Source organism: Canis aureus, chromosome 21, assembly GCF_053574225.1.
Source record: "Canis aureus isolate CA01 chromosome 21, VMU_Caureus_v.1.0, whole genome shotgun sequence".
Taxonomy (NCBI): Eukaryota; Metazoa; Chordata; class Mammalia; order Carnivora; family Canidae; genus Canis; species Canis aureus.
Genome location: NC_135631.1, coordinates 1,560,650 through 1,575,074, shown reverse-complemented (window position 1 = coordinate 1,575,074; position 14,425 = coordinate 1,560,650). Strand labels below are relative to the sequence as shown.

Sequence of the window (14,425 nt, the reverse complement as noted above, 5' to 3'; positions counted from 1 at the left end):
ACCATGGACTTCTGGCCCAGGAGGTGAAACTGCAACCAGGTGAAACCTGGAATGGCTGAAGCGATTTGTAGATGCTCTGGACCAGTTCCTCCCATCCCAACACCTGGGTTCTTGTAACCCCCGAACAGGAATCCTCTCTGTAAGTGATCTCAAATTGCCTTTGGGGATTTTTTAAAATTCCATTCCTCTTTTGCTCATTCCCTGGGTAGGAGAGGCATGGGTCAGAGTCCCAGTATTTATTGAATGTGTGGGAACAATGAGTAGTCAGTGAGAGAGACAAACTATTCCCAGTTGGAGAATGCAACTCCCCAGTTTCTACCCCCAGAACTGATTCTGCAAATTGATGCTATTAATTTATCATGATTGAGCACATGCTCTGTGCTTTCAGGGCAAATAAAGGTAATGAAAATATTAAGTGTCTTCTGCTCAGGATGTGCAGAGTGGGATGATTTAAAGAGACAAAGAGAGAGGAGCTTCTGATAATTAGATCCATTTTAGTAACATAAATGAAATTTAAACCAGCACTAAGTCATTTGTTTGGAAGAGAGGGGTGACAGGGCCTCTAGTAAAACATTTCCCTCTCATCTGGGCAAACACATTTGGAATGGGAGAGAGTGTTCAACCAATGCTTTGCTGAGGTTCAAATGTAGGATGATTTAGGTGTTTTCTTTGATCTGTTCAATGTCTCTTTGCACAGCTTGGGCCCTCTCCCATGGACCCTGAGGGCTAGAGTAAACACTGAGAGAAATCATAACTGTCACCACTTCACCTCCCATTGCTTTATTTCTTGAATGCTTTGATACCAAAATTGTGTCTGCCTCCTCCTCCACCTGTCACATTCTCTAGTAAACACCAGGTATCAGCCAGGAGAGCGACTTGGAGGCAAGAGAGCGTGAGTGTACTCAGGTTTGCAGGAAGGTCAATCTTGATTCCTAAACAAGCTATCAGGTGATTGATTGAGATGTGAAGGATCAACAGGAGTCGTCCAGGTCATCAAGGTGGAGGCACAGTTACCCACAACAGGGATGTGGAGCCTGGGTCATTAGCGCCGGAAGGGTGACATCTTGTGGTCCTCTCTAGGAATCACACCTATTCCTGGAGAGCTGAGCATCCACATCTGCCCATTAACCCTAAACTTGAGGAAAACGTTCACTTGTCTGTGTTCCCCTAAGTATGCTCATTGATGTGCAATCTGATGACCAGGACTCATAAGCGTCTGTTTATCCCTTTGACACCCCCACATCTATCACATCTCCACCCATGCTGCCTTTTAAGTGAGATTCCATAATTCCCTCCTTTTTCAAAAGCCACAGGGAATGTCCATCCCCAGTGGGACCCAAGTTCTTCTAGGAGTGATATTGCTTACAGCCTCAGGTTCAGTGGGGTTGTTAGGTCCCCTCATAGAGAGGGCTTGCTGCCCCACTGAAGGGAATCATTTACATGCTCCAGACTCAGTGCTTCTAGCTGCCACACCACCCCATATTTTACAGTCATCTCCAGGACCCCAGAAAGTACATGATGTAATGCAAGTCAGATCATGCTGGAGCTCCCAATTCTTTGCTGGTGGTTCTTGACTTTGTACTATCATCTGGAATGGTCTTTTCTTCAATTCCGCTGTCATTTTCTTAGAATCTCCGACCTGGACTTGCCCGGGAACTCGTGTCTCTCATTGATTGTTGCTTGACTGGGTCCTCCCACTGGCTGAATTTTTCATCAGGGTCATTCATCCACAAACATCTTGTCGAATGCACCTTCTGTAGGGGCCAAGTGCAGGCTGCCCCTAATGTACCACTTTGGCATATTGATTAGTTTCAATAAAAGTTACTTAAGAGGCAATCTGTGCATAAGGACATTCAGATCATCCTCTGCTGCCGTGATTGAGGAAATAAATCTTCCTGCGTAAGGCACTTTTCCTCTACCAGGATGTGGACATCCTTATATCACCAGAGATATAAAGTGTAGAGCCCTGAAGACTCCTTATTACTTTTTACTAGTTTACTACCCCAGCCCAATTTTGTTTAGAATTCCCTACCAATTGTAGCTCCCAAAGTTAAATTTCTTTTGTCCTGTCAATTCCTCACTCATTCATTGTCTCTTTGTTTAAAAAGTAAAAATCTGCCTGCCTTCATTATTCCTTTAGGTATCAATTTTTTTGATAGGCTCTATTTATGGCTCATAAATAATAAAACTATGTTTTTTCTCCTGTTAATCTATTTTAAGTAAATTTAATTACCAGTCCAGCAGAAGACCTTGAAGAGTAGAGGGATAAGTTTTCCTTCATTTCAATTTCATGTCAAGCACTGTTCTTGGCACTGGAGACACATCAGTAAGGAAAACAGGCAAAAATCTGTGCTGTCACGAAGTTTATATTTTATCAAGGGAAGAGAAGTAATAAATCAAACGAAGAGGCAAAATACATGGTTTATTAGAAGGTGGTAAGTGCCATGGAGAAAAAGAGAGTCATGATTTTAATTAGGGTGGACAGGAAAGGACTCACTGGCAAGATGGCAGAGGTTTAGGGTCCCCTGTCACCTGTCCCCACCAACTTTCCTAGATAACTTTCAAATCATCCTTAAAAACCAACAAATTCGCCCTGAGATTTAAAGAGAGAACAGCTGGAACACTACAGAGAGGAGTCTGCGCTTCTAACAAGGTAGAAGGTGGGGGGAAAAAGGTGGGGAGGGGCCCCGAGGACCCCAGCTAAGGCCCGCGGTAAAGCCCCCGGGGACAGGAAGCCCAGTCCCGGAGGAGCAGGAACCTAAAAATGCAGACCGGATTCTTCCTGGAGGGAAGGGCGCTTAGCAGGGAAACTGGGCAGAACCGCAGGAGGGGCAGGGGAGCCTCCAGTCTCCCGGGATCACTAACAGAGGAAGTGCACCCCGGGGGAGCGCCCCACACACTGGGCCGAGCGCGGTAAAGGGCTGGAGCGCGCGCCCGGCGGGGCCCCGGGAGCAGCTCAGGCGGCGGCTCAGGGCGGAGGGGGCTGCGCCCTGCTGCCTTCGGGAGCCTTGCGGCCGGGAGCGCGATTCCAGCAGCGCAGGCCCCGGATCCCAGGGCTCGAGCAGACACAGCCCAGGATCCTATGCTCACCCCCGGGCAGGCGGAGGCACAGGAGGGAGGACACAGGGCAGCGAGGACCCTCCTGCCGCCGGGCGCCTCCGAGCCGTGCAGATCAGCACCCCGCCCCCGGAGCATCCAGGCCAGTGCAGACTGGGAGACTGCGGCGGCAGTGACTGCGGGAGCTGACTCCAGAGCTGGAAGGCCGGCTGCCGCCAGTGTGGTTGTTCCTCCTGGTGTCACCCTGTGCCTGGGATGGAGCGGGGCCGCCAGGGAACAGGGGCCTCACGGGGTAAACAGCTCCCACTGAGCCCGGCACCGGGCAGGGGGCGGGGGGCGCAGGGCAGCTCCCCCAGGTGCACACACCTGAGAATCAGCACAGCAGGCCCCTCCCCCAGAAGACCAGCTGAAGGACAGGGGAAGAGCAAGTTCTTGACTGAGCAGCGCTGGACAACTCCAGGGGAAGTCGAGGGATTTACAGTACGTAGAACCAGATGATACCCCTCTTTTCTTCTGCCTTCCGTTTTTCCAGTACAACTCGTTTTCAGCCACTCTGCACAGAGCAAAATGACTAGAAAAGAGAACTCACCACAAAAGAAAGAATCAGAAACAGTCCTCTCTTCCACAGAGTGACAGAATTTGGATTACAATTTGATGTCAGAGAGCCAATTCAGAAGCACAATTATAAAGCTGCTGGTGGCTCTGGAAAAAAAGCGTAAAGGATTCAAGAGACTTCATGACTGCAGAATTCAGATCTAATCAGGCCGAAATTAAGAATCAATTAAATGAGATGCAATCCGAACTGGAGGTCCTAATGACGAGGGTTAATGAAGTAGAAGAACGAGTGAGTGACACAGAAGACGCGTTAATGGCAGGGAAACAAACTGAGGAAGAAAGAGAAAAACAATTAAAAGACCATGAGGAAAGGTTAAGGGAAATAAATGACAGCCTCAGAAGGAAAAATCTACATTTAATTGGGGTTCCAGAGGGCACCGACAGGGACAGAGGACAAGAAAACATATTCGAACAAACCATAGCTGAGAACTTCCCTAACTTGGGGAGGGAAACAGGCATTCAGACTTCAGACCCAGGAGATAGAGAGGTCCCCCCTAAAATCAATAAAAACGGTTTGACACCTTGACATTTAATAGTGAAACTTATAAATCCCAAAGATAAAGAGAAAATCCTTAAAGCAGCAAGAGACAAGAGATCCCTAACTTATATGGGGAGAAACATTAGATTAACAGCAGACCTCTCCACAGAGACCGGGCAAGACAGAAGCAGCTGGCAGGATATATTCAGGGTCCTAAATGAGAAGAACATGCAGCCAAGAATACGTGATCCAGCAAGGCTCTCATTCAGAATAGAAGGAGAGATAAAGAGCTTCCAAGATAGGCAGACACTGAAAGAATATGTGACCACCAAACCAGCTCTGCAAGAAATATTAAGGGGGACTCTGTAAAAGAAAGAGGATGCCCAAGAAATAATCCACAAAAGCAGGGACTGAATAGGTATCATGATGACACTAAATTCATATCTTTCGATAGTAACTCTGAACGTGAATGGGCTTAATGACCCCATCAAAAGGCGCAGGGTTTCAGACTGGATAAAGAAGCAAGGCCCATCTATTTGCTGTCTACAAGAGTCTCATTTTAGACATAAGGACACTTACAGCCTGAAAATAAAAGGTTGGAGAACCACGTACCATTCAAATGGTCCTCAGAAGAAAGTAGGGGTAGCCATCCTCATATCAGATAAATTAAAGTTTATCCCAAAGACTGTAGTAAGAGATGAAGAAGGACATTTTATCATACTTAAAGGATCCATCCAGCAAGAGGACTAACAATCATGAATATTTATGCCCCGAATGTGGGAGCTGCCAAATATATCAATTAATTAATAACCAAAGTTAAGACATACTTAGATAATAATACGCTAATACTGGGAGACTTCAACACGTCGCTTTCTGCAAATGACAGATATTCTAAGCACAACATCTCCAAAGAGAGAAGAGCTTTAAATGATACGCTGGACCAGATGGATTTCACAGATATTTACAGAACTTTACATCCAAACGCAACTGAATACACATTCTTCTCAAGTGTACATGGAACTTTCTCCAGAATAGACCACATACTGGGTCTCAAATCAGGTTTTCACTGATTCCAAAAGACTGGGATCGTCCCCTGCATATTTTCATACCATAAGGCTTTGACACTTGAACTCAATCACAAGAAGAAATTTGGAAGGATTTCAAACACGTGGAGTTTAAAGAGCATCCTGCTAAAAGATGAAAGGGCCAGCCAGGAAATTAGAGAAGAATTAAAAAGATTCATGGAAACTAATGAGAATGAAGATACAACCATTCAAAATCTGTGGGATACATGAGTTTCCTGGGAGGCGCAGCGGTTTGGCGCCTGCCTTTGGCCCAGGGCGCGATCCTGGAGACCCGGGATCAAATCCCACGTCGGGCTCCCAGTGCATGGAGCCTGCTCTCCCCCTGCCTGTGTCTCTGCCTCTCTCTCTCTGTCTCTGTGACTATCATAAATAAATAAAAATTAAAAAAAAAAAACAAAATCTGTGGGATACAGCAAAAGCAGTCCTGAGGGGGAAATATATCGCAATACAAGCATCTCTCAAAAAATTGGGAAAACTCAAATACAGAAGCTAACCTTGCACTTAAGGAACTGGAGAAAGAACAGCAAATACAACCTACACCAAGCAGAAGAAGAGAATTAATAAAGATTTGAACACAACTCAATGAAATAGATACCAGAAGAACTGCATATGTGCTGCCGAAGCGAGCACGACACCAGAAGAACTGTAGAGCAGATCAACAAAACGAGGAGTTGGTTCTTTGAAAGAATTAATAAGATCGAGAAACCATTAGCCAGCCTTATTAAAAACAAAAGAGAAAAGGCTCTAATTAATAATATCACAAATGAAAAAGGAAAGATCACAACCAATACCAAGGCAATACAAACGATTTTAAAAACATATGATGAGCAGCTATACACCAATAAATTAGGCAATCTAGAAGAAAAGGACGCATTTCTGGAAAACCACAAACTACCAAAAGTGGAACAGGAAGAAACAGAAAACCTGAACAGGCCGATAACCAGGGAGGAAAATGAAGCAGTCATCAAAAACCTCCCAAGACACAAAAGTCCAGGGCCAGATGGCTTCCCAGGGGAATTCTATCAAACGTTTAAAGAAGAAACAATACCTATCTACCTAAGCTGTTCCAAAGGATAGAAAGGGATGGATACTTCCAAATTCTTTCTACGAGGTCAGCATTACCTTAATTCCAAAACAAGACCAAAAGGGAGAATTATAGACCAATATCCCTGATGAACACACATGCAAAAATTCTCAACAAGATACTAGCCAATAGGATCCAACAATACATTAAGAAGACTATTCACCATGACCAAGTGGGATTTATCCCCGGGATGCAAGGCTGGTTCAACACTCGTGAAGCAATCAAAGTGACAGGTCATAGCAGCAAGAGAAAAAACAAGAACCATATGATCCTCTGAATAGATGCAGAGAAAGCATTTGACAAAATACAGCATCCATTGCTGATCAAAACTCTTCAGAGTGTAGGGATAGAGGGAACATTCCTCAGCATCTTAAAAGCCATCTACGGAAAGCCCACAGCAAATATCATTCTCAATATGGAAACACTGGGAGCCTTTCCCCTAAGATCAGGAACAAGACAGGGGTGTCCACTCTCACCACTGCTATTCAACATAGTACTGGAAGTCCTAGCCTCAGCAATCAGACAACAAAAAAACATTAAAGGCATTCGAATTGGCAAAGAAGAAGTCAAACTCTCCCTCTTCGCCAACGACATGATACTGTACATAGAAAACCTAAAAGACTCCACCCCAAGATTTCTAGAACTCATACAGCAATTCGGCAGTGTGGCAGGATACAAAATCAATGCCCAGAAGTCAGTGGCATTTCTATACACCAACGAAGAGACTGAAGAAAGAGAAATTAAGGAGTCAATCCCATTTACACTTGCACTCAAAAGCATAAGATACCTCGGAATAAACCTAATCAAAGAGGTAAAGGATCTATACCCTAAAAACTATAGAACACTTCTGAAAGTAATTGAGGAAGACACAAAGAGATGGAAACATTTTCCATGCTCATGGATTGGAAGATTTAATATGGTGAAAATGTCAATGCTACCCAGGGCAATTTACACATTTAACGCAATCCCTATCAAAATACCATGGACTTTCCTCAGAGAGTTGGAACAAATCATCTTAAGATTTGTGTGGAATCAGAAAAGACCCTGAATAGACAGAGGAATATTGATAAAGAAAACCAGAGCCGGGGCATCACAATGCCAGATTTCAGGTTGTACTACAAAGCTGTGGTCATCAAGACAGTGTGGTACTGGCACAAAAACAGACAAATAGATCAATGGAACAGAATAGAGAATCCAGAAATGGGCCCTCAGGTCTATGGTCAACTAATATTGGACAAAGCAGGAATGATTATCCACTGGAAAAACGACAGTCTCTTCAATACATGGTGCTGGGAAAATTGGACATCCACATGCAGAAGAATGAAACTAGACCACTCTCATTCACCATACACAAAGATAAACTCAAAATGATGAAAGATCTAAATGTGAGACAGGATTCCATCAAAATCCTGGAGGAGAACATAGGTAACACCCTTTTTGAACTTGGCCACAGCAACTTCTTGCAAGATACATCCATGAAGGCAAGTGAAACAAAGCACAAATGAACTATTGGGACTTCATCAAGATAAGAAGCTTCTGCACAGCCAAAGAAACAGTCAACAAAACTAAAAGACAACCTACAGAATGGGAGAAGATATTGGCAAATGACGTATCAAATAATGGGCTAGTATCTAAGATCTATAAAGAACTTATTAAACTCAACAGCAAAGGAACAAACAATCCAATCATGAAATGGGCAAAAACATGAACAGAAATCCTACAGAGGAAGACATAGACATGGCCAACAAGCACATGAGCAAATGCTCCGCATCACTGGCCATCAGGGAAATACAAATCAAACCCACAATGAGATACCACCTCACCCCATGAGAATGGGGAAAATTAACAAGACAGGAAACCTCAAATGTTGGAGAGGATGTGGAGAAAGGGGAACCCTCTTGCATTGTTGGTGGGAATGTGAACTGGTGCAGCCACTCTGGAAAACTGTGTGGAGGTTCCTCAAAGAGTTAAAAATAGACCTGCCCTACGATCCAGCAATTGCGCTGTTGTGGATTTACCCCAAAGAGACAGAAGCAGTGAATCGCCGGGACACCTGCACCCCGATGTTTCTAGCAGCAATGTCCACAGTAGCCAGACTGTGGAAGGAGCCTCGGTGTCCATCGAAAGATGAATGGATCAAGAAGATGTGGTTTATGTATACAATGGAATGTTACTCATCCATTAGAAATATCAAATACCCACCAATTGCTTCGATGTGGTGGGACCTGGAGGGTATGATGTTGAGTGAAATATGTCAATCGGAAAAGGACAAACATTATATGGTCTCATTCATTTGGGGAATATAAAAATTAGTGAAAGGGAATAAAGGGAAAGGAGAGAAAATGAGTGAAAATATCAGTGAGGGTGACAGAACATGAGAGACACCTAACTCTGGGAAATGAACCAGGGGTATTGGAAGGGGGAGGTGGGCAGGGAGTTGGGGTGACTGGGTCTGGGCACTGAGGGGGGCATTTGGCAGGATGAGCACTGGGTGTTATGCTCTATGTTGGCCAATTGAACTCCAATAAAAAATAATAATTAAAAACAAAGTCACAGAAAAGGATGGAACTAAGGTGTATTATGCTTAGCGAAATAAGTCCATCAGAGAAAGACAATTTCCATATGATTTCACCATATGTGGAATTTAAGAAACAAAACAGATGAACATAGAGGAAGAGAAGGAAAAATGAAATAAGATAAAAACAGAAAGGGATGCAAGCCATAAGAGACTCTTAACTACAGAGAACAAAGTGAGGGCTGCTGGAGGGGAGGGAGGCGGGTAGAGAATGGGCTAAGTGGGTGGTGGGCATTAAGGAGGGCATTTGTGATGAGCACTGGGTATTATATGAAGGGATGAATCCCTAAGTTCTAATCCTGACAGCAATACCACACGCTAAATTAACCATTTTGAAATCTTGGTTGGAAACAAAAACCAAAAAGCACTCCTACAAGGGTACAGAATGACGCAGTCCTAGGTGCAGGAGAAGAACACCCCTATACCTTTATTCATAGGCACTTTTGCTGATGTGCCACTATATTTACTTTATTATACAATCTCCTTTTATTTCCAGTTCTAGAGACAGTAGTGTCCTTCCAAATGATCCGTCTTTGCATGTCCTGCATCTTCCCTTTTTACTGCTCCCATCCTGCAATACCCTCTATTACCAATTCTTGCATGAAATTTGCTCTGTTTAACATGTAGACACCTTCATCAGATGGACCGGGCTCATCTCAACAGATATGAAGTTCTGCATGGCTCTGTGTCCTCTCCATTTCCTACAGCTGAATCTCTTCCTGTTCCTCTCCTGTTATGGTCCAAGAGGGAGAGAGGGTGGATTGAGATCCCCGTATGTGAGAGGCAGATAAAGATGGTTCCCCCCACAGTCGCCAGTGAGGGTGCACCCAGAACACTCAGAACTGAGTATGGTCCATGCGTTCTTAATAAATGGTTTGGTGTGTGTGTGTATGTGTATGTGTACCCCACATACAACGTACCCCACACTGGTGTGTATGTGTACCCCACATACAACGTACCCCACACTGGTACGTTGTGTGTGTGTGTAATAGCGGGGATCTCTTAAAATGTGGGTTCTGGGCAAGGGTCCTTTTGCCCAAGTCTAATAGCACTACAGGCCCTGAGGTGTTTGGGAGAAAAAAGAAAGGTGAGACTCATTATGACTTTTCTGAGTCTTATTTATTTTGGGCCAGTTTCCATGAAAAGCACAATAAATATGATATCTTACAACTGCATTAGAATAAAGAAGAATATACCCCACACTGGTACGTTGGTATATATTCATTATTACTTCAGTCAGTTTTGGTTAATATATTTTTTAAGGATTTTATTTATTTCTTCATGAGAGACACAGAGAGAGGGAGAGGGGGGCAGAGACACAGCAGAGGGAGAAGCATTCTCCTGGCAGGGAGCCTGATCCAGGACTCCATCCCCTGACCCTGGGGTCGCGACCTGAGCCAAAGCAGACGCTCAGCCGTTGAGCCACCCAGGTGTCCATTGGTTATGTTTTCAAGGAGAGTATAGCATTCATGTGGAATCCTGAGTATCATGTGTCTAATTCTCTGGATGGGTTATGCCTGGAGAAGGTCAGCCCTGGTGGAAACTGAGAAACAGTCCTGAGGAAAAGTCAAGGGGCTTCTGGGGTGACAGGATAGCCTGTGAAGGAAGAGAGGTTCTGTGATTTGTGAGCAGAGGGATGGCATTAAACTATCCCTGGTGACCAGAATGAGGGGACAGGGAAAAGCAAGGGTAGCTATGGTTCAGTATAAAAACTGCTGGCTTTGCCTCATTCCTAAAGAACACACATATTTCCCTCAACCTACGTGCCTTTGTAGGGCATCATGGTGAAGAGACTGGGCCACATTGCCACTTGCGGGGACGGGAGTCGGGCACTCACACAATTTCAAAGGGCCCTGCCCAACCTCAGGAATGAGGGCACATCAGATTTTAAAGATATTTCAAAAAGCAAAATGAATGCCACATTAATTAAAGTTTAACATCAAGACAGGAGTCACTACTGCTTTGTATGAGTCTCGTCTCTCCCTGGCTCTGGTCCTGGCCCCGCACTCTTGGGTCCGGGGCAGAGAGTGGAGAGGGGCCCCGCCGCAGGAGCTTGGCTCGCAGCACAGGCAAAGACTGCGGTGGCCCAGGAACTGCCAGCCTCACAAACACCAGAACCTAAGTCTTGAGGACTTCCCAGATAGTCCGAGGAAATGGGGGTCAGGAGGGTGGAAGAGCACATTGACGGAGAGAGGACCATGTTGGGCTACACATGGGGCGGAACAAAGTGCTTTTCAGACTCCCCACTCCTTCACGCAGGTGTTCTCCAATGAGAAACTATGCGTGTGTGTGTGTGTGTGTGTGCGTGCACACGGGCACATGCACCGGTGATAGAAGAGCCCCTCTAAAGCCTCCAGTTTGATCAGATAACATAAGAAAAACGAACTTCCATTTGCAGATACTTTATTGAAATGAAAATGTACTCAAGGTTTCAACACTTATCTTGCAGTTGGTAGATCAAAAGACAAAAAGGAGAAGAAAGTTGTGGTTTGTATTAATCAGCAGTCGGCGTCCAACCATTCTCTGCAGTCCTCAGAGCCCCAGGTCACGTGGAAGGTTAAAACAGAGCACACCAATAACTATTATATATTTCGTTCTAGAAAATAAAAGCAGAGACATCGCTCAGATTTTCAGCTCTCTGTGACAAAGGAAAATCTTGAAAGACAAACATGTCTTCTCCTTGGCTTCCTGGGTTTGTCCACATACATCTGGTATCCAAGAAAGTCGGTGTTTGAATTAAGATCTTATTCTAAGGGTCAGGAGACTTTATGGATGCCAGAGTGGTGCTAGGGTTTTCACCGTCAGAGATCTGGAGATAATTTTTCCTCCACGTTTCCTGTTCCACGAAATATCAGATCCCGTAAATATGCTGTGTGTATGATCAGTTTTCACAAAGAATTTTTAAGTCTCAGCTCAAAGATAAAGAGATGTGAAGTTTTTGAGCTCTGGTGTGGCCTTACATGTTAGAAATATTAAAAACAGTGTTGAAACCAAAACCATTATTTTTGAGACCTACAAAATTTTTGAGATATGCCCTCCAAGTGATCACTCCAATCCAGATTTCTAAGAAAAAATTCCATTATCCTTGCCTGTAGCGTTTTTTTTTTTTTTCAGTCTTTAAAATGTTTAGTTTGGTAAGTACACATAACATAAAACTGACCATTTTCATCATTTTAAGGATACAGTTCAACAGTGTTGAGTATATTCACGTTGTGATGCAGCCATTCTCCAGAACATTTTTATCTTGCTATGGTGAAACTCTATACCCACAGAACAATCCTCATTTCCCATACCACTCAACCTCTAGAGAGCATGATTATACCTTCTGTTTCTAGGAAATTGGCTACTCTAGAAAACGGCTCTGAATGAACTCACGCAGCATTTGTCTTTCATCATAGAGTCCTCAAGGTTCATCCATGTTGTGCCTTGTGTCAGCCCCCTTGTTAGTGAAGGTCACTTCCAACTGTTCCTTTAGCAATATTTCTAAATCGTCTACCCTGGAATGTTTTCAGTGGCATTTAAGGTAGGGAATAAGATGGAGAGAACAAAACCACTACTGATGTCTTACACTTTCCATCCCTCACAACAGGTCCATACCCATAATTTCTACTTGTCATTCATGGGCTCTTTAATTCATGGTCAAGGAATCCAGTCATTTATACAAACACATTGTGATTGCTTGCAAGTGCTTTCAATTCTTTTAGTAGGATGTACAGAATCTTCTTCAAATGTGTTCTTCTGGAATCTACTCAAAAATTCTTTTTTAAAAAAGATTTTTTAAAACTTATTTATGATATAAAGAGAGAGAGAGAGGCAGAGACACAGGCAGAGGGAGAAGCAGGGTCCATGCCGGTAACCCGACGTGGGACTTGATCCCGGGACTCCAGGATCACGCCCTGGGCTGAAGGCAGGCGCTAAACCGCTGAGCCACCCAGGGATCCCCTACTCAAAAATTCTTATGAACATTTTCCTCTTTGTTTCTATGAAGAAGGGGATTGTTTTTGCTGATCACTGCTACAAGTAGGGACTTCTTGAGAATCAGATGTCTTTTATTGTGATAGAAAATGTTGTGTGTGTGTGTGTGTGTGTGTGTGTGTTGTGTTCTCTCTTTGGCCTTTTTCATTTATCATTTTCTAAAGATTCACACGGTGAAGAGGCAAATCAGCACTGGGACCTTGGCTGGCTTTCTGGATTCAAAATATTCACATGCACCCGCAATTAATTTCACTGAAATAAAATAAAGCCTGTGTAACACTTGCTATGGAATAATGAGTGACAAGCCTAGAGCCTGCTCGTCCCTGTCCACTGGTTTGAAAGCACATCAGGAGAAACCATAGTTACCATCATCAATGCAAAATTGCTCAGAGTTTCATCCGACTGCTGGAGAAAACATTGCTTCAGCTCTGCTATGGCTTCGTTAGTTTCAAGGCCATATGTGAAAGGTTGAAGGAAGTTTTGGTATTCATCTATGCTCACTTCAGAATCGATTGTTTTGTTAACCACTTGTTCTAGGAATAAGCATCCAGAACCTGGAAGAAAACATGCAAAAGTGGTCTCAGTTATGTAGAGATGAAGTCGTTTAGGGAGTCTCTAAGATGGTGGTCTTCTGCTTACATTCCATTGGACACATACATTCAGGAAGATTAGGGTGAATGGTCTTGAGTTCTCGATTCTAGCATAGAATTTCCTTTACCCGCGAACATGTGTGCCCCCTCCTCACCGATCCCTCTCACATTCCCTCATAGTCCAGAGAAGCTAGACACTAGTAACCATGAAGTAGGAAGACACCAGAGAAATGAGATCTCTACACTGGAGTTTGGGGAACAGAAGATCTTCCAGAAAGCACTGACAGATCTTCAGGCCAAAGCCTGTCCTCCCCACCCAGAACTCACCTGCAAGGCAGTAAAGGGGGAGGGCAACCAGCACGAGGACTCTCAGCAGCTTCATGGTTGAAGTCAGCTCTTGCTGGCTCGTCTGACAGGGACGAAGGAACTCACGTTGGATGGGAGGACCTAGGAGTCCTCCCTTTATTCTCCTGGTCACCACCTTAATCCCTCCCATAAATGAGGGAATGAGTCACACCATGAACCTGGCTTCAGACCAGGAAATGGCAGCAAGAATCATCTGCAACCCAGCTAGTCTGCTCTGTGTTTGTAGAAACCAAAGAGACAGAGCTTGGAACTCCATAATGATACCTGGCTTTAGATGAAATTAATGCAGACGTGCTTGCTACCTAGTCATATTACAGCCAACCGAGCCTGTGTTGTCACCCAGTTGTTTTATTATTAGTGTGGTCTTCATACCCTCCTCGCTCCCCTCCTATTTCTTTTTTTTAATAATAAATTTATTTTTTATTGGTGTTCAATTTGCCAACATACAGAATAACACCCAGTGCTCATCCTGTCAAGTGCCCCCCTCAGTGCACGTCACCCATTCACCATCCCCCCACTTTCCTCCCCTTCCACTACCCCTAGTTCATTTCCCAGAGTTAGGAGTCTTCATGTTCTGTCTCCCTTTCTGATATTTCCTAC

General features: G+C 44.2%; 1 protein-coding gene across 3 annotated transcripts in view; it reads right to left on the bottom strand.

Annotated features, from left to right (window-relative positions):
- Window positions 1–13,917, bottom strand: part of LOC144293191 (mammaglobin-B-like) — a 35,920-nt gene extending 22,003 nt beyond the window's left edge. Inside the window, exons 1-3 of one of the 3 annotated variants that reach the window (XM_077864307.1) lie at window positions 13,787–13,917; window positions 13,236–13,423; window positions 11,305–11,490 (exon numbers count right to left, since the gene is read on the bottom strand). In XM_077864307.1, the coding sequence (XP_077720433.1) occupies window positions 11,452–11,490; window positions 13,236–13,423; window positions 13,787–13,841 (282 nt within the window). In that variant the 5' untranslated portion in view covers window positions 13,842–13,917 and the 3' untranslated portion in view covers window positions 11,305–11,451. Of the gene's footprint in view, window positions 1–11,304; window positions 11,491–13,175; window positions 13,424–13,786 lie in introns of those variants that run through there. The other 2 variants (XM_077864305.1, XM_077864308.1) reach the window with 2 other exon arrangements.
- Between the last annotated feature and the right edge of the window lie 508 nt (window positions 13,918–14,425).